At 41.6% G+C, this 27,689-nt stretch overlaps 2 protein-coding genes across 2 annotated transcripts in view; one reads left to right on the plus strand and one right to left on the minus strand.

Moving 5' to 3' along the window:
• IL1RAPL2 (interleukin 1 receptor accessory protein like 2) overlaps window positions 1-25,331 on the minus strand; it is a 560,200-nt gene extending 534,869 nt beyond the window's left edge. The window contains exons 1-2 of the mRNA XM_070366574.1: window positions 25,301-25,331; window positions 24,464-24,737 (exon numbers count right to left, since the gene is read on the minus strand). Of these exons, the coding sequence (XP_070222675.1) occupies window positions 24,464-24,737; window positions 25,301-25,331 (305 nt within the window). The remainder of the gene's footprint in view (window positions 1-24,463; window positions 24,738-25,300) is intronic.
• Window positions 6,774-8,059, plus strand: LOC138986444 (testis-expressed protein 13A-like). Its single transcript, XM_070366218.1, has 2 exons — window positions 6,774-7,198; window positions 7,299-8,059. The coding sequence occupies exons 1-2, from the start codon at window positions 6,791-6,793 to the stop codon at window positions 8,049-8,051; spliced, it is 1,161 nt and encodes a 386-aa protein (XP_070222319.1). The 5' UTR covers window positions 6,774-6,790; the 3' UTR covers window positions 8,052-8,059.
• Window positions 25,332-27,689: the final 2,358 nt, after the last annotated feature.

The following is a 27,689-nucleotide window of genomic DNA, read 5'->3' on the forward strand; positions in this document are numbered from 1 at the left end:
CATAGACTAGCCCACAGGCTCCTCTGTCAATGGAATTGTCCAGGCAAGAATACTGGAGTGGGTTGCCCTTCCCTTCTCCAGGGGATCTTCCCAAGACTGGGATTGAACCCAGGTCTCCTGCACTGTAAGCAGATTCTTTACCGTCTGAACCACCAGGGAAGCCCCTTTTCCCCTGAGGTATCTCCAAAATGTTAGCCATCCTCCCCTAGGCCTTGGGATTCCTACTTCTGTTTTATTTGCTTGTTTGTTTATTTTGTCCCTCCAGCTTTCACCTCTGTAAATTTTGTTAAAACACTAGATTTCAAACACTAAGTGCTGAAGACATCGAAGTCTGTAATATTTTTCTCTAGTTCTGAACTCTCTAAGTTCCAGCCCAGTACATCCATTTAACTATGATTGCATATTAATATCATGAAGGCACTTATCAGTCCCAAGACTGAATCTCCTTCCTACAATCTGTTATTGCTCCTATGTTATTTATAATAATTAGAGAGGCATCGCTAACCATATTATCTAGTTTCTCAAGTTAGATGCCTCAAAATCATCCTCCATTCCACATATCTGTACTTATTTCCCTTACACAATTGGTTAACAAGCTGTGCTAATTCTGTTTTAAAATGCTCCTCTTACCTGATATTTCATCTAGGTCCTGCCACAGTTCAAGCACTAACCGTGTCTGCTCTGTACTACTAAATTAGGATCTTAACAGGTTTCCCTGTCTTCATTTTTTCCCTCCTCCAACCTTTTGGTCAAAAGAAATTATTTAATTTTCTGAAAGTGTTTATAAGCAGAATTAGAAGGATGGGAGCATACAGAGACATGTGATCACAAGCTAAAGTTCATGTTTAAAGTGTTATAGAAGTAATAAAAAAAAAAGTAAGGTAAAAATGTCCTGAGGCTAGAAGAGAAGGCAAAGAAGTAAGTAGGCAAGCCATAAAACTGTCAATGATAGTGGACAGTGGCAGAAAGGAAAATGTTGATGGAGGAAAAATCCTCTAGGAGGAATCTATCCTAGGCACTCTGTTTTTCTTGTTCTATGTCCTCTCCCTGGGTTATTTTAACCATTGCTTCAAATCCAAAATCCATATCTCAATACTACATCTCCAGCCCTGATGTCTCTCCTAAGTTCTAGACTCATACATCTAACCGCCTATAGGATATCTCTACTGGAACGTCCCACAGGTATCTTAGTGTGTCTAAAGGCGAACACACCTAGTTTCTCTTTCTTTTTCCATATAAGCACATAGCATCATCATCTACATAGTTCCCTATAACAGAAACCTGGGAATTACCCTATTCATTCTCTCATCCCGGCCCTTCTTTGACATTCATAACAATTCTGCTTAACAAAAAGCTCTGGACGTGCATCACTCCATCCTAAACACCACTGCTCTTAGTTTACATTTTGAATTATGGTAGCAAATGCTACTGGAGAAGAGTGAAGAAATAACTCCAGAAAGAATAAAGAGATGGAGCCAAGGCAAAAACAATACCCAGTTGTGGATGTGACTGATGATGGAAGAAAGTCCAATGATGTAAAGAACAATATTGCATACGAACCTGGAATGTTAGGTCCATGAATAAAGGTAAATTCGAAGTGGTCAAACAAGAAATGGCAAGAGTGAACATTGGCGTTTAAGGAATTAGTGAAATAAAGTGGACTGGAATGGACAAATTTAATTCAGATGAAGGGCAAGAATCCCTTAGAGGAAATGGAGTAACCCTCATAGTAAACAAGAGAGTCTGAAACGCTGTACTTAGGTACAATCTCAAAAATGAAAGAATCATTTCTGTTCGTTTCCAAGGCAAACCAATCAATAACACAGTAACGCAAGTCCATGCCCTAAACACTAATGTCAAAGAAGCTGAAGTTGAACAGTTGTTCTATGATGACCTACAAGACCTTCTAGAATTAATACCAAAAAAGATGTCCTTTTCATCATAGGGGACTGGAATGCAAAAGTAGGAAGTCAAGAGACACCTGGAGTAACAGGCCAATCTGGTCTTCTTTTGTTTCACAAAATGAAGCAGGGCAAAGGCTAACAGAGCATTGGTAGGAGAACGCACTGGTCACAGCAAATACCCTCTTCCAATAACATGAGACGACTCTACACATGGACATCACCAGATGGTCAATACAGAAATAAGTCTGGTTACATTCTTTGTAGCCAAAGATGGACAAGCTCTACACAATCTGCAAAAACAAGACTGGAGCTGACTATGGCTCAGATCATGAACTCCTTATTGCAAAATTCAGACTTAAATTGAAGAAAGTAGGGAAAAACACTAGACCATTCAGGTATGGTCTAAATAAAATCTCTTATGGTTATAGAGTAGAAGTGACAAATAGATTCAAAGGATTAGGTCTGATAGACAGAGTGCCTGAAAACTATGAATGGAGGTTAGTGACACTGTACAGAAGGCAGTGATCAAGACCATCCCCAAGAAAAACAAATGCAAAAAAGCAAAATGGCTGCATGAGGAGGCCTTACAAATAGCTGAGAAAAAAAGAGAAGCTAAAGGCAAAGCAGAAAAGGAAAGATATGCCCATCTGAATGCTGAGTTTCAAAGAATAACAAGGAGAAATAAGAAAGCCTTCCTCAGTGATCAATGAAATGCAAAGAAATAGAGGAAAACAACACAATGGGAAAGACTAGCGATCTCTTCAAGAAAATTAGAGATACCAAGGGAGCATTTTATGCAAAGATGGGCACAATAAAAGATAGAAACAGTATGGACCTAACAGAAGGAGAAGATATTAAGAAAAGGTGGCAAGAATACACAGAAGAACTATACAAAAAATATATTAATGACCAGATAAGCACAATGGTGTGATCAATCACCTAGAGTGAGAGACATCTTAGAGTTTGAAGCCAAGTGGGCCTTAGGAAGCATCACTATGAACAAAGATAGTGGTGGTGATGGAGTTCCAACTGAGCTATTTCAAGTCCTAAAAGATGATGCTGTGAAAGTGTTGCACTCAATATGCCAGCAAATTGGAAAACTCACCAGTGGCCACAAGATTGGAAAAGGTCAGTTTTCATTCCAATCCCAAAGGAAGGCAATGCCAAAGAATTTTCAAACAACTACACAATTGCAGTCATCTCAGCTGATAGCAAAGAAATGCTCAAAATTCTCCAAGCCAGACCTCAGCAGTATGTGATCCAGGAACTTCCAGATGTTCAAGCTGGATTTAGAAAAGGGAGAGGAACCAGAGAACAAATTCCCAATATGCATTTGGATCATATAAACAGCAAGAGAGTTCCAGAGAAACATCTACTACTGCTTTATTGACTATGTCAAAGCCTTTGACTGTGTGCATCACAGCGAACTATGGAAAATTCTTAAAGAGATAGGAATACCAGGCCACCTTAACTGCCTCTTGAGAATTCTGTATGCAGGTCAGGAAGCAACAGCTAGAACCCGACATGGAACAATGGACTGGTTCCAAATTGGGAAAGGAGTACGTCAAGGCTGTATATTGTCACCCTGCTTATTTATATGCAGAGTACATCATGCAAAATGCTGGGCCGGATGAAGCACAAGTTGGAATCAAGGTTTCAGGGAGAAATATCAATAACCTCAGATACGCAGATGACACCACCCTTATGGCAGAAAGTGAAGAGGAACTAAAGAGCCTCTTGATGAAAGTGAAAGAGGAGAGTTAAAAAGCTGGCTTAAAACTCAACATTCAAAAAACAAAGATAATGGCATCGGGTCCCATCACTTCATGGCAAATAGATGGGGAAACAATGGAAACAGTGACAGACTTTATATTTTGGGCTCCAAAATCACTACAGATGGTGACTGCAGCCATGAAATTAAAAGATGCTTGCTCCTTGGAAGAAAAGCTATTTCCAACCTAGACAGCACATTTAAAAGCATAGACATAACTTTGCCAACAAAGGTCTATCTAGTCAAAGCTATGGTTTTTCCAGTAGTCATGTGTGGATGTGAGAGTTGGACCATAAAAAAGCTGAGTGCTTAAGTCTTGATGCTTTTGAACTGTGGTGTTGGGGAAGTCTCTTGAGAGTCCCTTGGACTGCAAGGAGATCCAGCCAGTCAATCCTAAAGGAATTCATCCCTGAATATTCTTTGGAAGGACTGATGCTTAAGTTGAAGCTTCAATACTTTGGCCACCTGATGAGAAGAGCCGATTCATTTGAAAAGACCCTGATGCTGGGAAAGATCAAAGGCAAGAGAAGGGGATGACAGAGGATGTAATGGTTGGATGGCATCAACTGGATGGATATGAGTTTGAGTAAGCTCTGGGAGTTGGTGATGGACAGGGAAGCCTGGAGTCCTGCAGTCCATGGGGTCACAAAAAGCCAGGCATGACTGAGCAACTGAATGGACTAAGCACCCCGCTAACGGGTCTCTCTGACTCCAGTATCTCCCCGTTCCTCACCTTTCCGATTTCTACATTATATTTTGAATGCTGTTTCTGCAGAAGTCCCTCAAGCACAAGCAAAAATATTAACCCTTCCCACTAAGGGTTGATAATTAAAATACACAAATTGAAATGGAAAGAAGACACAAGATAACATTTTAAACAAGAGCTAAAACACTGGGATTTATACCACTGGTACTTAACTAGCTTCTTAAGCAATACTTTAATGCCTAATTTATAATCTTTTCTCGGTCACTATCTGGTATAAAACCCTTAAAGAATAAATGTTGTCTTTTTCAAAGTAGTTCATAGCATAGAACATAATGCCCAGATAACAAGTAATGAACATCTGATTTTTCAGATGGAAACATAAATTAAAACCCACAATGAATATATCTCTGCATGACTAGTCCCTTGGGTATACAAATAATGAGAGAGAAGACACTAGAGCTAAATTAGTAATAAAGGTAGCCCGAGATGAGATGCTAATGTCAGACCAAGGAATTTGTCACAGGCATCCATTTAAATGTTTTTAAAGCTGGAAAGCAATATGATCATAGGAAACATTAGGAAGATATTAGAAATCAGAAATGGAATTCAAGCAGATTATTTAAAAAGCAAAAGCAACAATGGCACCCTCTAAATGGGAATGGATGTCAAAAAAGTTTGACATCAGAGGTATTAGCAATAAGACTTGGGAACTGATTTGATTCTTATTAAAGGGAGGTGGTATTAGTGATTTCAACGTCTCTTTACTGAACAACATAGGAATATAAAGAATTGTTAGGAGAAAGGTTGACTTATGAACCTTTGGATTTGAGATATCTTTGGGACACAGGGAAATACGAACCTAGATCAGGAGTTGGCAAACGACAGACCAAATCCTACCAGTTGTCACTTTTTATACATAAAGTTTTGCTGGAACAGAGCTACTTCTTCAAGTATTATTTATGATTGCTTTTGTGTTACAAGTAGTTGAGACAAAGGTTCTCTGCCTACAAAGTCTCAAATAATTACTGCTGCTGCTGCTGCTACGTCACTTCAGTCGTGTCCGACTCTGTGCGATCCATAGACGGCAGCCCACCAGGCTACCCCATCCCTGGGATTCTCCAGGCAAGAACTCTGGAGTAGGTTGCCATTTCCTTCTCCAGTGCATGAAAGTGAAAAGTCAAAGTGAAGTTTCATGTCCAACTCTTAGCAACCCCATGGACTGCCGCCTACCAGACTCCTCTGTCCATCCACATACCCTTAATAATAATAATAAAAGTTTGCTGACCAAGTATCAGAATTTTGCTGTGTCTATGGTGGCTCAGAAGTTAAAGCGTCTGCCTGGAATTCAGGAGACCCAGGTTCAATCCCTGTGTCAGGAAGATCCCCTGGAGAAGGAAATGGCAACCCACTCCAGTACGCTTGCCTGGAGAATCCCATGGAGGGAGGAGCCTAGTAGCCTACAGTCCATGGGGTCGCAAAGAGTCGGATACAACTGAGTGACTTCAATTCACTTCACTTCATAACGGCAGCTACAGAGGACTTCCCTGGTGGCTCAGAGGGTAAAAGCATCTGTCTACAATGTGGGAGACCTGGGTTCGATCTCTGGGCCGGAAAGATCCATCCCATGGACAGAGGAGCCTGGTAGGCTACAGTCCATGGGGTCGCAAAGAGCTGGAGACAACTGACCAACTTCACTTTCTTTCACTTTTCACAGAATCTTGAGTGGGCAGGGGGTGGCGCTGTTTCCTGTTGTAGCTGTTTCCGGTTGTAGAATATTCTGCCAGTACTAGGGGCGGGTCTCATGAGCAGGACAAACCATTATGGTGGGGGGTTGAGAATTTTGATACTCAATTACAAGCCCTTCATGTTCTTGGTTATGAGTCTTTTCTGACCACTCCTGTTTCTCCGTGACTTCAAAGACTTTGAACAGTATAGGAGGTCCCCTTATTTCCGGGGGAGGGGAGAAATCTTCCTCACACACCTCTCCCATCCCTGCCGTTTTTGAAAATTGGAACAGTCCAAAGGCAAGCACGTTGACGGGTTTGTAGGAAACTTTCTTTTCTTCAGAGCCCTCTCTGAGGGAGGGCGGGAGGGAGATAGAGATCAAAAACATTTCTTTTGCTGTGGTAAGTGATTTTGTTTGGGCTTGCACTCCCACTGACAGGAGGTGAGGCGTGGTGGGAGGTGTCCTGAGGCAGGGTATAGGGTCTCTAGGAGGGTGTGAGATGGCGGCAGGGTGGGGGGCGGGGGAGGCGGGGAGCAACCACAGAAGACATTGAAGGGATGGGGGGAGAGGAGGGAGAGGACTGACTGAATCGTCCCGCAGGGCCAGCCAAGCCCCAAAGGCACTCAGTCATCATGGCCTTGAAACCTGAAGACCCAAGTAGTGGGTTCTGGCATGGTAAAGTGATGGCTTTCATCAACGAGAGGATGTCCAGGCACGCGAAAGGCCCGGAGTTCTACCTCGAGAATCTCTCTCTGTCCTGGGAGAAGGTGGAGGATAAGTTCAAGGCCATCCTAGAGGACCATCAGGTGCCCGGCCAGGCCAAAGAGGCCTGTGCCTGGGGCAGCCTGGCCCTGGGCATGCGTTTTGCCTGCAGACAGAACCAGTTACACGGGCACAGGGTGCAGTGGCTGCACGACTTAGCTGGGCTGCACAAGTCGGCCGCACATGCTTTGGCCTCAGACCTGAAGTTGTTCATGGCACAGCATGAGGTGGAATGCAAGGAAGCAGCCTTCCAGCTGCAACAAATGCAGGCCAACCTGGAGAAGACGCGGAAGGAAAGGGATCAGCTGAGGTGGAAGCTCTTCCAGGCAGTAAGATTACTTGGTCCCTTCCCTGCTTCCTGCCCCAGCCCCCAGTCCCAGCCCCAGCCTCGCCCCCAGGACAGGTCTCAACTCTGTTCACTTCCTCCAGGAGCTGGAGTCTCTGCAGGAACGAGCTGCCAAGGAGCCAGGTCTGGCCATGGCCGCTGCCAGTGGGCCTGAGACACAAGGAACCAGTGAAGAAGAAGAGGAGGAGGCAGGGGCCACTGCTACTCCTGCTCCCGCTTCTGAAGCCACAAGAGGAGAAAGACAGGAGGATGCGGAAGGGGCGGGAGCTGCGGGGGCAGAGGAAGCTGAGGAGGCAGCAGAGGAGATGGTTGTAGACATTATGCAGCTTCTCAGCGATGTAGACCAGGAAAGTCACACCTCTGGTGGGCAGAGGAAGGGAGATCACAGGTCCATGGAAAGAGCCAGTCGTTATCTATGTAAAACAACCAAGTCCATGTATACAGCCTCTCCATGGAACCTTCCTGTCCAGCTCCCTGCCTCATTCACATACTCATACTCATCTCCTTTTCTAGATGCACCCACACCATCCACACCCACATTATCCCCAAGTGCATCATCCTCACCAGCAGCAGCAGTCACAGCAGGAGCTCCAGCTCAAGCATCTCCCCATCGCAGGCCCTTTGATTTTAGCTTCTGGTCTAATGGGGGGGCCTGGGGAATAGACCCTCAAGAACCCACCAGAAATAGGAGTGACTATGATCCCCATCAGCAGAGAAAACCTACAGCATTTCGAAGGCCAGGGGATTGGAACTGCCCTTGGTGTAAAGCCATGAATTTTTCAAGGCAGAAAATTTGCTTCCGCTGTGGGAGAGATATCTGGCTACAGAACCCTTGATTCAGAAATGTGAAACAGAATAGAAACTTAACTGATGGGAGATCAGTTTTCAGAGGGAGGGGAAGGGGAGGGGGGGAAGAGGGCTTGGGAAGAATAGAGAGAAAGGGTGGGTGGTTAAATGGGGGAAAGGAGTTGTGAGAGAGGAGGTGAAAGGGGTGGGAGAGAAGGTATGGGATAGTGATTGGGGAAGGTGTAGATTGGGGGGTTAAGGGGAGAGAGAGATATAGAGAAAAAGACTTGTTTTTGACAACCCCGTTTGTGTTCCAGACCACTAGCATTCGACACGCTAGAACTGCTGCAGCTTCTGTTTGTATTTCTTTTCCCAAACCTAGTATCTGGTGGACCTGGGCAGCCAGTATATAGCACCCCAACTCCCTGCATTACCCCTCCCTTCACTAGGCTGTAGATCGTTGGAGCAGGAGTGGACTAGTGGGGATTCCTGCATCCCACGTCTCCAGGAATGAACTGGACAAGAAGTTCATTCATGTTCTGAGCAAGTTATATGAGAAACAAAGCAGACCTGAAGTTAACCCCAGGTTTACAACAGGGCACAGATTCACCAATCCTAAAGGAATCCCTCAGGGCTTCATACAGAGGATGCCAGCACCAGCTGCAGACAAGGACTGCTGTCATTGTTGTTCAGCCTCGTGACAAGAGAATCGTCCCCAGTCTCCACTTCCAACTAGGGACAGGCAGATCTGAACAGGGAACTTGTGCCACTGCCAAGGTGAGTCAGCAACTGATAGTACCTGGAGGGTTTGCTGGTCTAGACCACTGACCAAAGGACCAAAAAATCCTGAGTTTTTTTTTCTCTCCCCAGATTACAGTGGGAGGGGAGTCCAGCTACAAAGGTCCTAGTAAATTCAGAAATGTATAATAGAACCCACCCTGATGGGAAATCAATTTCCAGAGGGAGGGTGTAAAAGGAGGAGGGGGATGATGGTCTGCATTTCCCTCTCTGATAACTAAGCTGTGTTGAGGTGAGCTAAATGTATGGTTTAGCCCACAGGTGGAATGATGTTGAGAAATTATACCTGGACCAGACTGAGGCACAACTGGAGGAGCCCTGAACATTCACTGGGAACTGTGACCCTAAAGACTGAAACTTTTTATGACCCTAAACTAACCCTGGGACATTTCTACAGCAGCTTGATGTGACTCTTGGTTGTCTCCTTTGGGGGCAGATGTGCATAATTGTTACCAGGATCCGTTGCCAGATCCCTAGCTAGTTATTAAAAGGCTTTCACTTGACAGAAATCTTCTTGGGCTTGTTTATATCTTTATAGGGTATAATTTGGGGCTTCCCAGGTGGCTGCTTGGTAAAGAACCTGCCTGCCAATGCAGAAGACAAAGGAGAAGTAGATTCAATCCCTGGATCAGGAAGATCCCCTAGGGGAGATGGCAACCCACTCCAGTATTCTGTCCTGGAGAATCCCATGGACAGAGGAGCCTGGTGGGCTACAGTCCATAGGGTCACAAAAAGTAGGACACGACTGAGCATATGTGTGGAGGGTAGAATTTCACAGTTTCAGCACTCCTGACAGTGCAACTGGCTGTCATCTGATGATGATGTAGATACCTTATCTCCAGAGGGGTGGCCTGTGAATTACAGGATGTTTGGCAGAATCCCTGGCCTCTACCCACTAGATGCCAGTAGCACACCCCACACTCCCAGAAGAGATTGTAACAATCAAGGATGTCTCCACATGTTCACAGGAGAACAAATTCACCCCAGTTGGGAACCATACTACTACTACTAAGTCGCTTCAGTCATGTCCGACTCTGTGCGACCCCATAGACGGCATCCCACCAGGCTCCCCCGTCCCTGGGATTCTCCAGGCAAGAACACTGGAGTGGGTTGTCATTGCCTTCTCCAATGCATGAAAGGGAAAAGTGAAAGTGAAGTCACTCAGTCATGTCCGACTCTTCACGACCCCATGGACCACAGCCTACCAGGCTCCTGCATCCATGGGATTTTCCAGGCAAGAGTACTGGAGTGGGGTGCCATTGCCTTCTCCAGATTGGGAACCATAGAGGCAATGAAATACTTAGGAGTTCGAAACAGGGGAAAAGAGTTGCAAGGGCAGTGTGTTTAGCAGTGCCCAGGGCTCCAGGTAGTGGGGCACTATGACATGAAAAGTGTTCATTGGGTTTGGCCATGTCTGATCTTTGAGCCAGTCTAGGTGGGGGGTGGGGGTAGAAGCCAAATTGCAAGGACTGAGGAGTGAGTGGAAGTGAGAAAGTGCTCAGTGAGGGGGGGGCTCTTCTTCAAGGACCTTTAACTATGAAGGGAAGGAATGATGTGTGTGGGATACAAGACTGCGAGAGTTCTTTGAATACCAGAGAAACTTAGGCCATGGGGAAGGAGATAGCTGTAGAAAGCTTGAACATGCAAGAAATATGTAAGAGAATGAAGTAGATCCTACATACTATATTGGAGACATGTTCAGTGCATTGTTTAAGAAAAAAAAAAAATGACGGCCAGTGGTACCTTACATGAAACAAAATTACTCCCAAAATTAGTCTGTGTGCATATGTATTAGACATACACACGTGTGTGTTTGTGTATTCCTTTTATATTATGGGTTTATATAAGCATAGAAATGCTCTGGGAAAACTTTTTTTATCCAGAAAAATGGAGTAGGGTAGGGAAAGTAGGATAGAGGGCTTTTATTTCTTTATATACCTCTGTGTTAGGAAAGTAAGATAAATATTCACAAATATACAAAAAATAAAGTTAATTTACTGGCTTGGGTAGGCTTGGAAAGGCCACCTCCTCCTTTGAGACAGGAGGAGAGAACAGACACTGATCTCTATCACAAAGGGGTGGGAAACCAAGAGGGCTTTTGCCTATGTACACCTTAGACTAGGGACCTGAGAGTGAGTAAGGAGAGGAGGTCAGGATGGGAGCGTGGGCTTCTGAACAATGGCATATTTAGGAATAACTTTCACAAGTAGAATGGGGAAGGGGAAAGAAAAGATGACATCCTGTTTCCCAGTGGGCCAAACTGGGCCCAAATGAAAGAAAATCAAAAGGCATTGCAATAGGAACCTAGGAGGGGATTCTGGAAAGGAAGGTGAGTGGTTCCAGAGGGGCACCAGACACTTAACTTTGGTAATAAACATTGTTTCCATAACTTACTTTTTTTCAGTAAATGATTTGGTTTGTTGGGATTTGGGTTTTATGTTTGATAGGATTAAGGGAAAGATACTGATTTTCAAGATTTTGTGTTTCACACTCAATATAAAGGTTCTTCTCTCTGTGTATTCCCTGATGGCTCAGAGGTTAAAGCGTCTGCCTCCAATGCGGGAGACCAGGGTTTGATCCCTGGGTCACAAAGATCCCCTGGAGAAGTAAATGGTAACCCACTCCAGTATTCTTGCCTGGAGAGTCCCATGGGCCTGGTAGGCTACAGTCCACGAGGTCACAAAGAGTCGGACATGACTGAGCGACTTCACTTTCACTCTCTCTCTGTACATACAGAGGAAAGGATTTAATAAACTGAAGTTCATTCCACATCTATCACTAAATATCCTCAACACATCCAACAGAGGTGATATGCCTTGGCCTTTGAGCCCTTGGGCTAGCAATGCTTAGATGAGCAGCTCAAGAGTAAGACAGCTATAAAAATGATGTTGCTTCAAGAAAGACCCCAGGTGGCGCAGTAGTAAAGAATCCATCTGCCAATGCAGGAGAAATCAGAGACATAGGGTTCAATCCCTGAGTTGGGAAGATTCCCCTGGAGGAGGGTATGGCAACCCACTCCAGTATTCTTACCTGGGAAATCACATGGACAGAGGGACCTGGTGAGCTACAGTCCATAGGCTTACAAAAGTTGGATGTGACAGAGCACGCACACACAAGAAAGACCCAGTCTCAGTGAGCAAGTGGAGGAAATAGACATTTCGTAGGTGCCAAGGGTTTGGTCAAAGTCAGTGATTTTTATGTCTAGAAATACAGTAGTGATCCTCTCTGGGCTTGAGAAAATGACAAGCAAAGTAGCGAAAGGGAATGACTTAGAGAAGTTAAACTTGGCTACACCTGTCTCAAATGATGTGAAGTAAAAAAGTCATATTTTATTTAGAAACAACAGTGCTTTTCAATCTTTGTTTTATGTCAAGTAGGATCAAACTCAAAAGTTTGCAAGATTGTTTATACAACAATGTTATCTAATGGGAAATTTCCCTACATGCCTTAAGATTTAGAAATTTCTGTGACTTTGGACCATGCTATAGAACATTGCCATTCAAAGCATCACTCTTTGCACTGTCATCTCATAATAAGTGCCTCCCTGCTATCTATTTCTCTTTCTATTGGCAAGACTTAACATATTAGAAAAAGAAAAGGTTTCATCCAACCAAAATAAAAATCCCCAGACCCTAGTGATCTGAGGGTTACAGCCAGTAAATCAGTGACCCATATTTATGGAAAGCATCCTCTATGTTTGTAGAATCTGTGTGTGTGTGTGGGGGGGCGTTGTTATAGTTCAGGGTAAGTTTTAGACTCAGAAAAGGAAGAGATAAGATACAGAGGGAGGGAGGGAAAAGGGGATAGAGAGAGAGAGAGGGAAGAGCATGTATAGAGGTAGACAGAGAGAGATCTTGCCTGAGAGTGAAAATGTTGTGTTCTAAGGCGCTCAGTCAAGTCTGACTCTTTGCGACCTCCTGGACCATAGCCCTCAAGCCTCCTCTGTCCATGGTATCTTCTAGTTAAGAAAACTGGAGTGGGTTGCCATTCCCTTCTCCAGAGGATCTTCCCACCCAGGGATTGAACCCTCATCTACTGCATTGGCAGGCAGATTCTTTACCGCTGTGCCACCAGGGAAGCCCGAGAGTAAAAGAGATGAATGTAAATATGAAATCTGGCCAAAATACTCTCCTTTACAGGGAGTCAGAGGAAGGCTTTGGGAGGGTCAGGGTAATGGGGCTGAAAAATGAAAATATGCATGTAGCACCTCTCAACCTAAATAAGGGTATATTGCCTTATTATTGGCAAAGAGTATGATCTAGTCTGGAAATTAATATGTGTAGCTTCGTGTTAATCTGGGTCTCATTTTACTGAGATAAAGGCCCTGGCGTGGAACTACACACCGCCATCCTACTTGGTTTTTTTCCACTTCATAGCCATGGATGGAGACTGTACTTGTTGAAAATTAACCAGCTAGCTTGCCAAGGTGGATCATTCTTCAGGGTGGTGAGAGAGTGGGGATGGCGCCGTATGCATTCATTCCTGTTCCTGAGAAAACTACTTGGAGTGCACGTTTCGACTAATAATGCTGAGGTCAGCACCATCTCCTTTGTTAATAAGGGTTGAATCAGAGAAGGGAATTTATTCCTTTTAAATACACAGTTTCTCATTGTATAAATCTTAATTATGTTGAATTGGTTCATGGTGCTTTTCAGATCTACTTTTCTGTATATTTTCCTTCTACTTTTCTGTATATTCATTCTACTAATTTTTGAGTTTGATATTGAACCTCCAACCAAAAATCTTAATTTACCTATATAAAAAATAATTGTAACATACACTAGTTCAGTTCAGTTCAGTCACTCAGTCATGTCCTACTCTTTGCGACCCCATGGACTGCAGCACACCAGGCTTCCCTGTCCATCACCAACTCCCATAGCTTAGTGAAACTCATGTCCATCGAGTCTGTGATGCCATCCAACCATCTCATCCCCTGTTGTCCCCTTCTCCTCCCACCTTCAATCTTTACTAGCATCAGGGTCTTTTCCATTGAGTCAGTTCTTCAATATATACTGATTTTATATATGTATGTATATGAATGTAAATTTTATATATGTATATAACTTATGTCGGAGAAGGCAATGGCACCCCACTCTAGTACTCTTGCCTGGAAAATCCCATGGACGGAGGAGCCTGGTAGGCTCCAGTCCATGGGATCGCTAAGAGTCGGGCACGACTGAGTGACTTCACTTTCACTTTTCACTTTCATGCATTGGAGAAGGAAATGGCAACCCACTCCAGTATTCTTGCCTGGAGAATCCCAGGGACAGAGGAGCCTGGTTGGCTGCCGTCTATGGGGTCACACACAGTCGGATACGACTGAGCGACTTAGCAGCTTAGCAGCAGCATAACTTATGTAATATATACATATATGTATAACTTTATATTTACATATAAATGTATGTAACTTTGTTCTGTATTTTCCAAGTCTCCTATAAATGTGTTATTGTACTTTCATAATTTAAAAAATAAAAACAAAAGAAAAAAAAGAGAAAAAAAAAATAATAATAAATAAATATACATTTTTCTCCATGGAAACATCACCTGCTAAAAACATGCAGTGTTATCTGACTGCATGGTAAGGTGCCCATTAGTTCTGTCCTTTATCTTATTTTCTAAGAACTGGTCAATGTCTTAAAATCTCACATTCCAAAAATATATCTGAAACCTCCATAAACTAAGTGTTATTATGTTCACATGTAAAAAAAAAGCCTTGATAAACGCTGGTTCCAGCCACATTGACCTCCCTGTTTTTCTCTGCACATAGCCCATGCTTTACTGCCTCCTTGCTCTTGAACATTGCTTAACTTGCCTGGTAATTCCTACACTATTGCCACCTGATTCAGATCCTCAAGCACCACCTCAAACATCATAATTCTATAAGTCAAAAGTTATTTTTTCTTACTTTCTCCTACTGTTTTATTTCTTACACTACTTTTTGCTTCCTCTCATGTGTGATGGAATAAAAGACATGAAGTTAGCGTTGGCAGGTCTCTGCTTCTCTCTGCCCTCGAAAAATAATCCTCTTTTTGGCTGAAAAGGCCTCTCCAAAGCCAGAAACTTCTACAGAGATTCTGTGTTCTAGATCATTTTCAGGGCTTTTTCTGTGAAAAATAGGTGTAATGGGCAGAAAGAGCTGAAAAAAATTGTGAAGAGCAATCCTAGTTTAGATTATATTAGAAAGGGGAACAAGAAATTGAAAAGAGAAAAAAAAAGCAAGAGATAGAAGATGAAAGAGGACAAAAGAGGAAAATGCATTCTAAGGGAAGTTTTTTAGTTGGGAATGAGAATGAGGAATGATGAGAGAGGTTTCTGGGCAGCTGTCTTATGTAATAAATAGTGAGCATGAGAGTAGTGGAAAAGATGATTTCAAATACTGTGGAGGTGGGGCTTTTCCATTTTTTTTGTGGTACCATGGACTGTAGCCTGCCAGGCTTCTCTGTCCATGGAATTCTCCAGGCAAGAATAGTGGAGTGGGCAGCCATTCCCTTCTCCAGGGGATCTTCCTGACTCAGGTATTGAACCTGGGTCTCCTACATTGCAGGCAGATTATTTTACCATCTGACCCACCAGGGAAGCCCAACTGTCCTCCCATATAAAATAAAAATTAAGTTTAAAAAAAAGATTGAAGGCAGACATTTAGGAAAGCAGAGAAACTAATTAGGAGTTTATTGTAACAAGACAGATAAGAGAGCTTGGCTTGGACCAGCAGTGGAATGGAAGGCACAGATTATGTAATCCCCAAAGGTCAAGGAAGTTAAAACCCTGTGGAATAATAATACATTGACCAATGGGAGATGGGAGCAGAGAGATAAACTGTTCTCCTATTCTCCTCCTGGATCAAGTATGTAAAAATACCCTTCCTTCTTCACTGCCTCACTTTGCTTTTACCTTGTTCTTGTTTCCCTGGGATTACAATCCCTGGGTCATGAAGATCCCCTGGAGAAGGAAATGGCAACCCACTCCACTATTCTTGCCTGGGAAATGCCATGGACGGAGGAGCCTGGCAGGCTATAGTCCCTGGGGTCACAAAGAATTGCACATGACCGAGTGACTGAGAACACAGCACACACTCTCTAATACATATTCACTTTTTGCCCCAGGATTCACTTTCTAGGAACCCAATGATGAGACAGGAGGAAGATCAGGAGTTCCGTTTTGGATCTATTGGTTTTAATGTAGGTAGAGATGCTGAAAAGTCTGTTGGATAAAAAATTCTGCAGAGAGATCTGGGTTGGAAGGTATCTATGTTGGAGTTACCAGTGTACAGATGGTATATAAAACTGAGACTGCATAAACAGATCATGGAGGGAAGTGGTGTTAATAAAGATGGAAAAAACTAAGGACCAGGCCCTAAGAGTCCTCTGACATTAAGAGATCAGGAGAAATATGAGGAGTCAGCAAAGGAACTTCAGAAAAGATAACTGATGAAATAAAGGGAAAACAAGAGAGTGTGACTCTTTAAAACTCAGGTAAAGAACATATATCAAAAAGAAGGGATAGTCAACTGTGCTAAATGTGCTGATCTTATAAAAAGAGGAGTGAAAATTGACCTGACCATTGGATTTAGCATTGTTGTAGTCATTGGAGACTCCAGTTTTGGTGGAGTGGTTAAGGTAAAATTCTGATGGAAGGGACTTTCCTGGTGGCTCAGACCATAAAGAATCTACCTGATGCAGGAGATGCAGGAGATGCAAGAGACCCAGGTTTGATCCCTGGGTCGGGAAGATCCCCTAGAAAAGGGAATGGCTACCAACTCCATTATTTTTATCTGGAGAATTCCATGAACAGAGGAGCCTGGTGGGCTACAGTCCATGGGGTCGCAAAGAGTCAGACACAACTGAGCAACTTTCACTCCCTCAGTCACTGATGGAAGTAGTTTAACAGAGAATTAGTGGAAAAAAGCTTAAGATGGTGAGTGCAGACAACAGTTTCTTTGAAGTAGTTTTGCTGCAAATGGAAACAAAGAAATGGAGGCAGTGGCTGTCAGGGGAAGTAGAATTAAGAAGCATAGACCTTGACCTGTGTGTATGCTGATGGAAATGATTCAGTAGAAATAGAAACTTCCATGATAAGAGAGATGGGAGAATGGCTTCAGTGATATCCTCGAGTAGGCAAACATGGTCAGAATCGAGTGTATTAGTGAAGTGACTGGTCTTACATGGGAGCTTTGCCAGTCCATCAATAACAACAAACCTGAAGGCAGAGTATGTGGGTACAGATACCAGTAGGTGGATAGATGTAGTGGATGTTCTCTCCTAACTGCCTCAATCTTTTCTCAGTAAAACGGGAAACAAGGGGAGGAGATGTTGGAGGCTTGAGAAGAGCAGATGTTAAATAGTCATCTAGGAAGACAGGAGACTGAATGGTGCAGTAATATACCATAAGACTATGTGACAGCATTAAGAATCCATTTGAGGTTCATGATAATGAATTTAAAGTGAGATCAGTGAACATTATATGGTTTCCTTCGGTCAGGTTCAGCTAGAAGGATACAAGCATAGATGGAGAGTTGGATTTACACAGTGTTGTGGTTTTCACAAGTGAGTAAGATAAAGGGGGAAAGGGTCTTGGAAAACAAGAAGGTATATATGAGATTGATTAAATTGACTGATCATGGAATTTAAACTGTTAGTTTGAAAAGAGAGTGGTGGATAGTGAAAGAATTGTGGGACCAGTGAGTTGCAGCTCTGGGTAGAGTTAATACATTATTGGAACTGTGGTACAGAAAGAGTGAGCCCAAGTTGGTGGCCAGAGAATACATGCAAATGAGATAATCGAGGAGATTACTACTGCCTCCACCACTCCAAAATGTTGCAGATCACCTGCCTGCCACAACCATTACATTACCTAGTTGGATACTGGAAAGACTTTGAATTTGCAACTCCTGAAATAAGTTGAAACACTGATATCAACAAAATAATCATAAAACAGAAGATCACTGAACTTGTGTAATGATAAAAGGAATGGAACTAAATGAATACCAGTGTTAGGTAGCTCATCAGTGATTACTTGAAATTAATTCTTGTTTTCTAATGATCAAATATAACCCATTAATTCTTACCAAGCAGGTAATCCAGCTGACTAAACTATAAATATCTGTTTTCCCTCAGTAAATAAGCTGGAATTGAAAATAACATAGGTATTATAAAATAGAATGATTATATTTCTGATTATTACAAAGCTAATGTGTTATAATATGGTTATATTCTAAACATTATACCATGTCTAACTTACTATTAATGCAATGAAAATTAACTGATACTAGTTTGTCATTTAAGTTATGCACAATTTTTTAAAATAAGCAGATTATCAAATTGTGGAGGTTAAAAAATGATATTTTCAGGTTATATATGTGTTCTTTTATGTATATTTGCTACAAAAATAACTGTATCAGGGACTCCCGCTTATAAACCAAAATAGGAGGAAAAAAATAACTAACCGCATAACACTCTAGCCTACACAGGCCAGAAGAGGCCATTGCTGCAGTCTTAAGACCCTGCTGCACAATCTGGATCTTTTCTGAAGTCAGATAATTCTCTAAGATTCAGGATCTCATTTTTCCTACAAGAAACTATCTGCTATCCTAGAAATTACTACCTGGGCAACCAACTTGTTTACACTTAACTTTTCAAAGATCAATAGTTAAGCTGGAATTGAATTATGAGAAATGTTCAGTCCTTGAAAATCTCTTGGTTACCATGGTGGGGAGTAGGTTAGGTGGGTGGAAGGTGATAAAAGGTACTTCTTAGTGTCTTAGGTAGACTAGGACAATTACTTTTGTTTCTAAAAGCATAAATTTCCTTGCAGTATGACATAAAGGAAGTCCCATGGTACATGCTCAATGAATATTTGTTGACTGAAATATAAAACTTAATATATGCTACATAGGTACTTTTTGGTCAGGATCATTTAAAGGCCATTAAAATCAGGTGAAATTTTTGTACACTTATATTTATTTCTTATTCTTTTTAATTATGGAACATTTCAAATATATTCAAAAATTTAAAAAGACAATGAACCCTCATGTATTCATTGTATAGATCCAAAGATTAGCCCCATACTACATTTATTTCAAATATCTTCAATTCCCCTCAATTCTTCTGGTGATGTTATTCTGCAAGAGTAATAATCACTCAAATGTGATGAATAGCAGGGCAAATGTCATGCCTCAGAACTGAATAAATGCACTAAGGAACCCTTCACAAAGAGTTTGTGAGGCGTTCAGATTTTGAGGACTTCACTTATTTCAGTGATTATTAAAGACTGAAAATAGTTGGATTATCTTCCTGTTTAAGAAGGAGTTTCCTAATTCTGTTTACTTAATCAGAGAGGTAAATAGCCATAGTGGTTTTGAACTTATCACTGATTCTCTGAATGTGGCCACTGTCATCCCAAAACACATAGGTTTCTACAGATATTCAATTATATTTAATCACTCTTTTCAATATCTTGAATTCATTCAGGATTACATGAATACATCTATCTTCATCCATAGCTTACGTCACCCCTTTTCCAAGTTGTTGAGAAAGTGATGTGTGGGATTTTCTCAAAAAAGATTACTCTCATCATTTTTATTCTACTAAGTGCCTCCTCCACTGAAAAGATTTGAGTAGAAAGGGGAATAGACAGTAATTCTTGGATTAGCATGGCTCTCAAAATATGACTCACTTCTCCACCATCCCTCTATTACTAACCCACTGACATGCTGAGAAATTCAAGTAATCATTCTTGAGATTAGCCAAAGAAAAACACAAAAATGAGTGATTGGCTACTGAAAGGTCACAATCTGTAAACTTTTCTTGCTATGAGTTAAATGGCTGGAGAATGTTACTAAATATTTCATATCTGCATTTTTTTAACCACACTGAAATCAGTAGAGTAACTTTTGATGAGGTTGATAAAGGATAGGAAAATAATCCATAATTACTTTAAAGTAGTATCAAATTTGAGATTTTAGGTGATATAGATATTGCCAAATGCAGAGCCTTTTTCACTATAAATGTCAGTCTCTTGGCAATGGCATAACATCACCTGCATAGACTGAATTTGGAGCCTATGATCCAAATAGGAGTCAGTGATCACTACTAGACCTGAAAAATATGTTTATTATTTATACCCAAATTCTAGCTACTTCACTTAATGCTATTCTGGAAGAGATAAAGCACAAACAAGCAGATTACAAAAACAACAGCAACAAAAAACAATGAGGAGGTTATGTCAAAGAGACAGATGCACCAACTGAAAGAGCTTCCAAAGGTGGATGAATTTGACCCAGAAAATACAGTAGCACTGAATTATTACCCAGTGTATAATATAAATGTCCATGAGTCCATAGTGATATAATAAATGATTGAATACATAGATGGGAGAAAAAAACAAATATCCCGTGCAGAAGAAATCTAAATAATTTTATATAGATATGGGCTTCCCTGGTGGCTCAGATGGTAAAGAATCTGCCTGCAGTGCAGGAGACCTGGGTTCAATCCGTGGATCAGGAAGATCCCCTGGAGAAGGGAATGGCTACCCACTCCAGTATTCTTACTTGGAAAATTCCATGGACAGAGGAGCCTGGTAGGCTACAGTTCACGGGGTTGCAAGAGTCAGAAATGACTTAGCGACTAACACTTTCACTTATGTACATAGTTTGCTCTTAATGAAATGGAGCGTAACTACCATTTCGTATGTATGGACTATTGAAAAACTACTTCCTTCCAAAGAGGACAGTTTGAAAAAGGAGGGGAAAAATAACAACTTCAGAGTGGAGAAAGACAAGTACTACCTTGAGCCAGATGATCAAGGTCAATATGAACAGTGATAATATATGCTGATACTCCCTACCCTTGATATGATGTGATGAGAATGCATTTTACCTCTGTGTTCTTCCTCCTCAAAACACATTACCCCAGTATAAGCATGAAAAATTATCAGGTTGAGATTTGAGAGACATTCTACAAAATGTTTGAATAGTACTATTTAAGCTGTCAATGCCATTAGAAACAAGAAGAGTATGAGAAACCCCTACAGCCAAAAGGAACTTAAGGAGACATGACAATTAAATGTAAGGTGGTCTCCCAGATGGAATCCTGGAACAGAAAAAGGGCATTAAGCAAAATCTGAGGAAATCTGAATAAAATAAATGGACTTCAGTTAATGATGATTGGCTCATTGATTATAACAATTGTACCACAGTCATGGAAAATGTTAATACTAGGGGAAATGGGTGTAGGGCATACAGAAACTTTCGGGAGTATCTTTGAAATAATTCTGTAAGTCTAAAACTGATCTAAAAATTTAAAAGAATATTTAAAAACCAGTTGGGAGCTTTTATTGCAGCACTTTTTATAGGGACAAAAAATATATGCACATAAATAGCAAAATGATAGACTAAATTGTGATATCATAGACTACTGAGCAACACAGAACAGTATATATTTAAAAGGATGAGTGCACTCTCTATCAGTTGACTTGGAAATATTTCCTATATATATTTAATAAGGAAAGAAAATGCAGGGAAACATGTAACTCTGTTTTTAGTTTGTAAAACAGTGAGGAGAAAATCCCCATGTAGATATACTTGTGCAATTAAAAGAATCAGGAGAAGGTATGCAAGGATACGGGCTTCCCAGGTGGTGCTAGTGGCAAAGAACCCTCCTGCCAATGCAGGAGACGTAAGAGACGTGGGTTCGATCCCTGCATTGGAAAGATCCGCAGGAGAAGGGCATGGCAACCCACTGCAGTATTCTTGTAGTGTCCTGAGAATCCCATGGACAGAGGAACCTGGCAGGTTATAGTCCATAGGGTCGCAAAGAGCCAGACACAAGTGAAATGACTTAGCACACATGCATGCAAGGATACACACTAGACTGTTAGCATTTATCAGATAGGGGAAAGGGTAAGATGAGTACATGAGTGTTATATTTTTTTAAGGAAGAGAGGAAAGAGAGCCAGATTGGGGAAATAAGCAGAGCAGGGGAAGTAAGCAGTAATTAATTCAGTAATTCATTATAAATATAGCACCTGTATGTAGTTGGCTGATGCTCTGCAAATAAAATATTTAATTTGTGAAAACAAAACAGAGCAAGTGGAATTTGAGGAGGAAAAATGATCTATTTTAGATTGGCAGGATTTAAGAGGGTGGGGAATGAAGAAGGTATAAACAGAGAGAGAGTAGCAGCACCCTAAAGAACAGAGTGTCAGACAGTGAAGCCAAATTACACCCACTTCTCAGTTCTGCCAAGAGCTGTCTAAGGAGGTGAAAATGCTGCTTATTACTAAGGGTGTGGTCAGAATGACTGCTACTTTTGCCACTATTCTGGGGCTTTTGCCCACCGCAAAGAGACGAAACTTGTTTCCCCAATATTTCCTCCCAACACACATACAAAAGTGATTCTTAAGGCATCAAGAAAGCTCTCTATTTATATACCACCTGGTCTCCTGCCCTTTTGAACAATGAGGCCACACCAGGAATTTCAAAGTGCTTTTGATGAAGAGGTGACATAGCTTTGACATCAGACAAAGTCCACAGGAAACAAAAATGGAAGGGTCTGCATTTCCCAGAAAGTAAAATCAAACAACAGAGTACAGATCCCTGGTGAGCAAGATCAGACTTAGCAAATGGCAGTTTTGAAAATGTGTTTAAAGTCACCTCAGCTACCTACTTCAACACTTAATACAGTCTCTATTTGAGATTTGAGATCTTAGACCCTGACAAGGGGAGATGGAGAGGGGAGGAAGGACATACTGTGGAATTCCTGAGCAAAAAACTGATTTCCTGTCACTATGAACTTCTTACAAACAGGAACTGTATCTGTGGTATCTTCCACAGTATAGTATATAGGAAGACAGGAGGACCATATGTTTATAGGGTCCCACATTGAATACTTAGATACAGTAGACTCAAATTCACATTGCAAATTCCACAAAGAATTTCACCAGAAATTAAAAGATCTCCTGTTAAAAGATCTCCCAGAAACATTTGAAACTATTTTCCTTCAATAAGAAAGGTGAGACCCTGACCTAAATGATACTTTAGGTAATTTTCATGGCCAGAAATCAAGATCATTGAGCCAAGTTGCTGCTGCTACTGCTAAGTCGCTTCAGTCGTGTCCGACTCTGTGTGACCCCATAGACGGCAGCCCACCAGGCTCCCCCATCCCTGGGATTCTCCAGGCAAGAACACTGGAGTGGGTTGCCATTTCCTTCTCCAATGCATGAAAGTGAAAAGTGAAAGGGAAGTCACTCAGTCGTGTCCGACTCTTAGCGACTCCATGGATTGCAGCCCATCAGGCCCCTCCGTCCATGGGATTTTCTAAGCAAGAGTACTGGAGTGGGTTGCCATTGCCTTCTCCATTGAGCCAAGTAGCTCTCTACAAAAACATTTGTTAATACAGGTCTTCCTGTATTAACCATTAGGGTTATGGCCTGATAAACCCATTGTTGTTGCTGTTGTTTAGTCACTCAGTCGTGTTCTACTCTTTGTGACCCCATGGACTATAGCCCTCCAGGCTCCTCTGTTCATGGGATCTCCCATGCAGGGATAATGAAGTGGGCTGCCATTTCCTTCTCTAGGGGATCTTCGCTACCCAGGGGTCGAACCTGCATCTCTGTGTTTCCTGCATTGGCAGATAGGTTCTTTACTACTGAGCCACCTGGGAAACCCGAGTTGAAAATACCTGAAGTCAAAATACATTTAATACACCTAACCCACTGAACATCATAGTTTAGCCTGCTGCTGCTGCTGCTGTTAAGTCGCTTCAGTCGTGTCCGACTCTGTGCGACCCCATAGATGGCAGTCCACCAGGCTACCCCGTCCCTGGGATTCTCCAGGCAAGAACACTGGAGTGGGTTGCCATTTCCTTCTCCAATGCATGAAAGTGAAGTCGCCCAGTCATGTCTGACTCTTCGTGACCCCATGGACTGCAGCCTACCAGGCTCCTCCGTCCATGGGATTTTCCAGGCAAGAGTATTGGAGTGGGGTGCCATCACCTTCTCTGATAGTTTAGCCTAGTCTACCTTAAATGTGCTCAGAACAGTTTCATTTCACGTTGGGCAAAATGATGTAATACAAAGCCTATTTTATAATAAAGTACTGAATATTTCATGTAATTTATCGAAAGTGAAAACCAGAATAGTTATACGGGTACAGAGTGATTTTAAGTATACCATTTGATTACCCCATGATCACATGGCTGACAGAGAGCTGCAGCTTACTGCCTGTTACTACCCAGCATCATGAAATATTATCATGCCACATATTGCTAACATGGAAAAGATTCAAAATTTAAAGTGTGGTTTAGGTTGAATATGTGTCACTTTTGCACCATCATAAAATTGAAAAATTATAAGTCCAACCATCCATCATAAGTCAGAGATGGTTTACATAAGGCCCTGGGGAAAGAGTGGAGATAGGGAATTAAATGAATCACCAAATTTTATGAATTGAATGAGTACACACAGTAAATGGGAATCTTGCTTTATGAAAATGTGATGAGAACTTGCTATGTTGTCTTAATAAATAATTAAAAAGATATGTATAGAAGCTCCACATGCACTGTAGCCTGTCAAGAATATATCCACTGTATAACATAAGGCACCCTTACACACTCCAGCCCTAAACAAGACTCACCTGTGACGCTGAGCAATGTTTTCACGTAGCACTCACCTTAAAACACAAGTGTAGAACCCACTGTCTTGTGCTTCAACTGAGTGAAACCATATTGAATCTTCCTCTTTGCTCATCCTGACCTCTGAAAAGATGATGGGCTCTTCCAAATCACCTTTGTTTTTGTACCACATCAGCCTAAGCCCAGTGCTTTGGGCCATGCTATAGTTGGTACGAATGTAACTGTAGAAAAGGGCACATTTCACTCGGACTGGCTCGCCTGCCAAAGCCATGTATGTCTTGAGATCCACTGACCAGTCGATGCAGCCATCCACTGAAAGAAAACCAAATTGGGCATGAGACGCAATGAACATTATTGATAATGATGAGAGCAATAATAAATCATTGCCAACATATACCGAGGACTCACTATGAGCTAGACATTGAGTCACGAGCTTTACATAGATTATCTCATTCAATCTTCCCAGTGATCCTATGACAGGGGTCCCCAAATCCCCATGCCATGGACCTGTACCACTCTACGGGTACCACTCTACAGGTACCACTCTACTGGGCTGCACAGCAGGAGGTGAGTGGCGGGTAAGTGAGTGGAGTTTCATCTATATTTACAGCCACTTCTTATCACTCTCATCCCCTAGGTCTGTGGAAAAATTGTTTTCCATGAGACCAGTTCCTGGTGCCAAAAACATTGGGGACTACTGTCCTATGAGATATATCTTATCCTTGGACCTGGGCAAGCATGATTCCTGTTCTAGCCCTGTGCCTCTGGAGTATTTCCAGTTCTCTACAGTAATCTGCTTGGAGTTAACTAGATCCTCCAAGGAGCTCCAGCACTCATACCTATGGGGTATTCCTGGGGTCCCCACAACTAGGTACCAATTCCAGTAGGGTGGCTGGCCAAGTGCATCATTACTGCCAGCCAAACGGCATCCACTTAACAGGATTTTGTGAGACTGGATGGCTGGAATGACCCTGGCATGCTGATTTTTGGTGACTCAAATTGTTTATATAGACAGGAGACCCACAAAACAGAGACTTCTTTAGGACCCTGTATAGTCTAGGAGGAGCCCTGAAATTGAGGTTTCTATTATTCTTATTTTATAGACAAGAAAATAAATGAGACTCAGGAAAGGTTAGTGACTTTGCCTATGGATACAGAGCTGATAAATGGTGGAAAACCAGTCTGTGGTTCCAGAGACTGTTTTCTTAACCCCTATCCTGTATTGCCCCTGTCTATAATTGTGACCGGAACCACTGTTTTATTTATTTGCCTTTGAGAAAGTAGATGCCAGAGCTGGAAGCAGTGGGTACCTAAAGTGATTATTTGGCACTGTCTACATGCCAGTTTTCCATGGTATGACCTATTAATAGCAAATATTTAATCACAGCTCAATTTCTTTTTATACCCTTAGGCCTCCCTTGCTGCTCAGCTGGTGTACGCTCATGGGAATATATTATATTAATGTCCTATATTAATGTCAAGTTTAATCAAATAATATTAGGTGGGTAAATCTACCATTAAAGAAAGACATAAACAGTGAATTCTCTTTTCCAGAAAGGTTGGAAATGAGACACTGTGGCTAATTTTATATGCTAGTCAATACAATTAGCATAGCTATTCTATTTCCAATTGCTGATTTCAAAGAATTTCATTAAATTATGCTACATCCCTTTGTGTAACTTGATTACCCTTTATAAAATAATCCTTTCGTAAACTGTATAAACACTGTCATTTTAAAATTATGTTTCGCTTATCATTTTGTGAACTCATCTGCTTCCTTTTTTTAGATGTTGAGAACTCTGAGCCCAATGTGTTTATCTTTTAACCTCAGTTGACAGGGAAAGCTCAGGGCTACATGCAATGCTCAAGTGTAATAAACTATCCTCCCTCAGGATTTTGCTTTCTCTACAGAAGGGCTTCTTGACCTGAGGTTCAAGGACACCCAGAGGCAGATTGCCTGGATAGATTTCAAGGTGGTGCTTATTTGCATAGCTATACTTTTCTGGAGCAATGTTCCATAGCTTCCATAGCTCTTTATCAGATCTTCAAAGGTGTCTGTAACCCAAGAAAGTTTTTAAATTCTTTGACTTCTGACCTCTCTTTGTGACTTCATTTTTCACTGCCTTGCTGCATATGGGCATTTATTATAAGTTGCCTCAAATCCTCTTGTAGTATGTCAAGTATTCACTAGAAATAAATCAATAATCAAATAACTCACCCTAAATTTATAATGAAGGGCATTTGAACTTTGAGGACTCACAGGGCACCAGATTCATCACTATGAATTTTGATGACCATTGTTCACTGTCGAAGTCAAGAAGGTACAGCCAAATTGGACTAAGAACATACTGATCTCTAGCTATCTCTTGGGGGGCTTTTTTATTCACTTCCAGGCATCAGTTGTTTACCTGTCACTTGTCATTCTCATAACTGTCAAGAACAGGGAGGGGGCAAATCTACATTACTTACACTTTGGGGTCATTGTAGATTACTGGTGATACATCACTGCATTTAATGCAGTTTTGATATTTATTGTATTGTCATCTTTGAATGAATTTTATATTTTCCCTACTATGGATTATTTGTGATATTGCTCCCATGCATTAACACAACTGTGAGGAAATGATATGCTTTTTTTTAGAAAATGTATTTTTTCTCATGCTATGCTAAGTTGCTTTAGTCATATCCAACTCTTTGCAACCCTATGAACTGTTGCTCCCCAGGCTCCTCCGTCCATGGAATTCTCCAGGCAGAATACTGGAGTGGATTACCATTATCTCATCCAGGGATCTTCCTGAACCAGATTGCACCTACATTTCCTGCATCTCCTGCACTGCAGGCGGATTCTTTCCCACTGAGCCACTGGGGAGACCATAGCTTTATTTTAAAAGTTGGTTAATAGAAGAAACAAAGAAAATATGGGGATTTCTTAAAAAGTCCTTCACATTCCAGTTTTTGTTATTTTCTAACCCTAAAGGTGCATAGCAAATGCTTTTGAATTAACAAATGTGTCTTGGAAGAGTAGTTTTAAACCTCGATAATTACCTACTTGATAGGGAAAAAAAAAAAATCTGGAATGTTTTCTCATTTGCACCCTAAATCCCTGTAGTTACTTTCTCTAAACAATCTGTTGCATAATCTATACCTATACAATGCTAACAGCCTGGTTTGTCCCATTACTGACAGGACATGGTTTGTATAAAAAATAATCAAAATATCTGCTCTTGGGACATGACAATCAGGCTCAAAGGAGGGTGAAGACAT

Source organism: Bos mutus, chromosome X (assembly GCF_027580195.1).
Source record: "Bos mutus isolate GX-2022 chromosome X, NWIPB_WYAK_1.1, whole genome shotgun sequence".
NCBI lineage: Eukaryota > Metazoa > Chordata > Mammalia > Artiodactyla > Bovidae > Bos > Bos mutus.

What these genes read in the sequence shown, in the direction of transcription:
- LOC138986444 (XM_070366218.1), top strand. Translation starts at nt 6,791, where the DNA reads ATGGCTTTCATCAACGAGAGGATGTCCAGGCACGCGAAAGGCCCGGAG. An exon ending in GGTGGAAGCTCTTCCAGGCA is followed by an intron (nt 7,199 to 7,298) that starts GTAAGATTACTT and finishes CACTTCCTCCAG; the next exon opens with GAGCTGGAGTCTCTGCAGGA.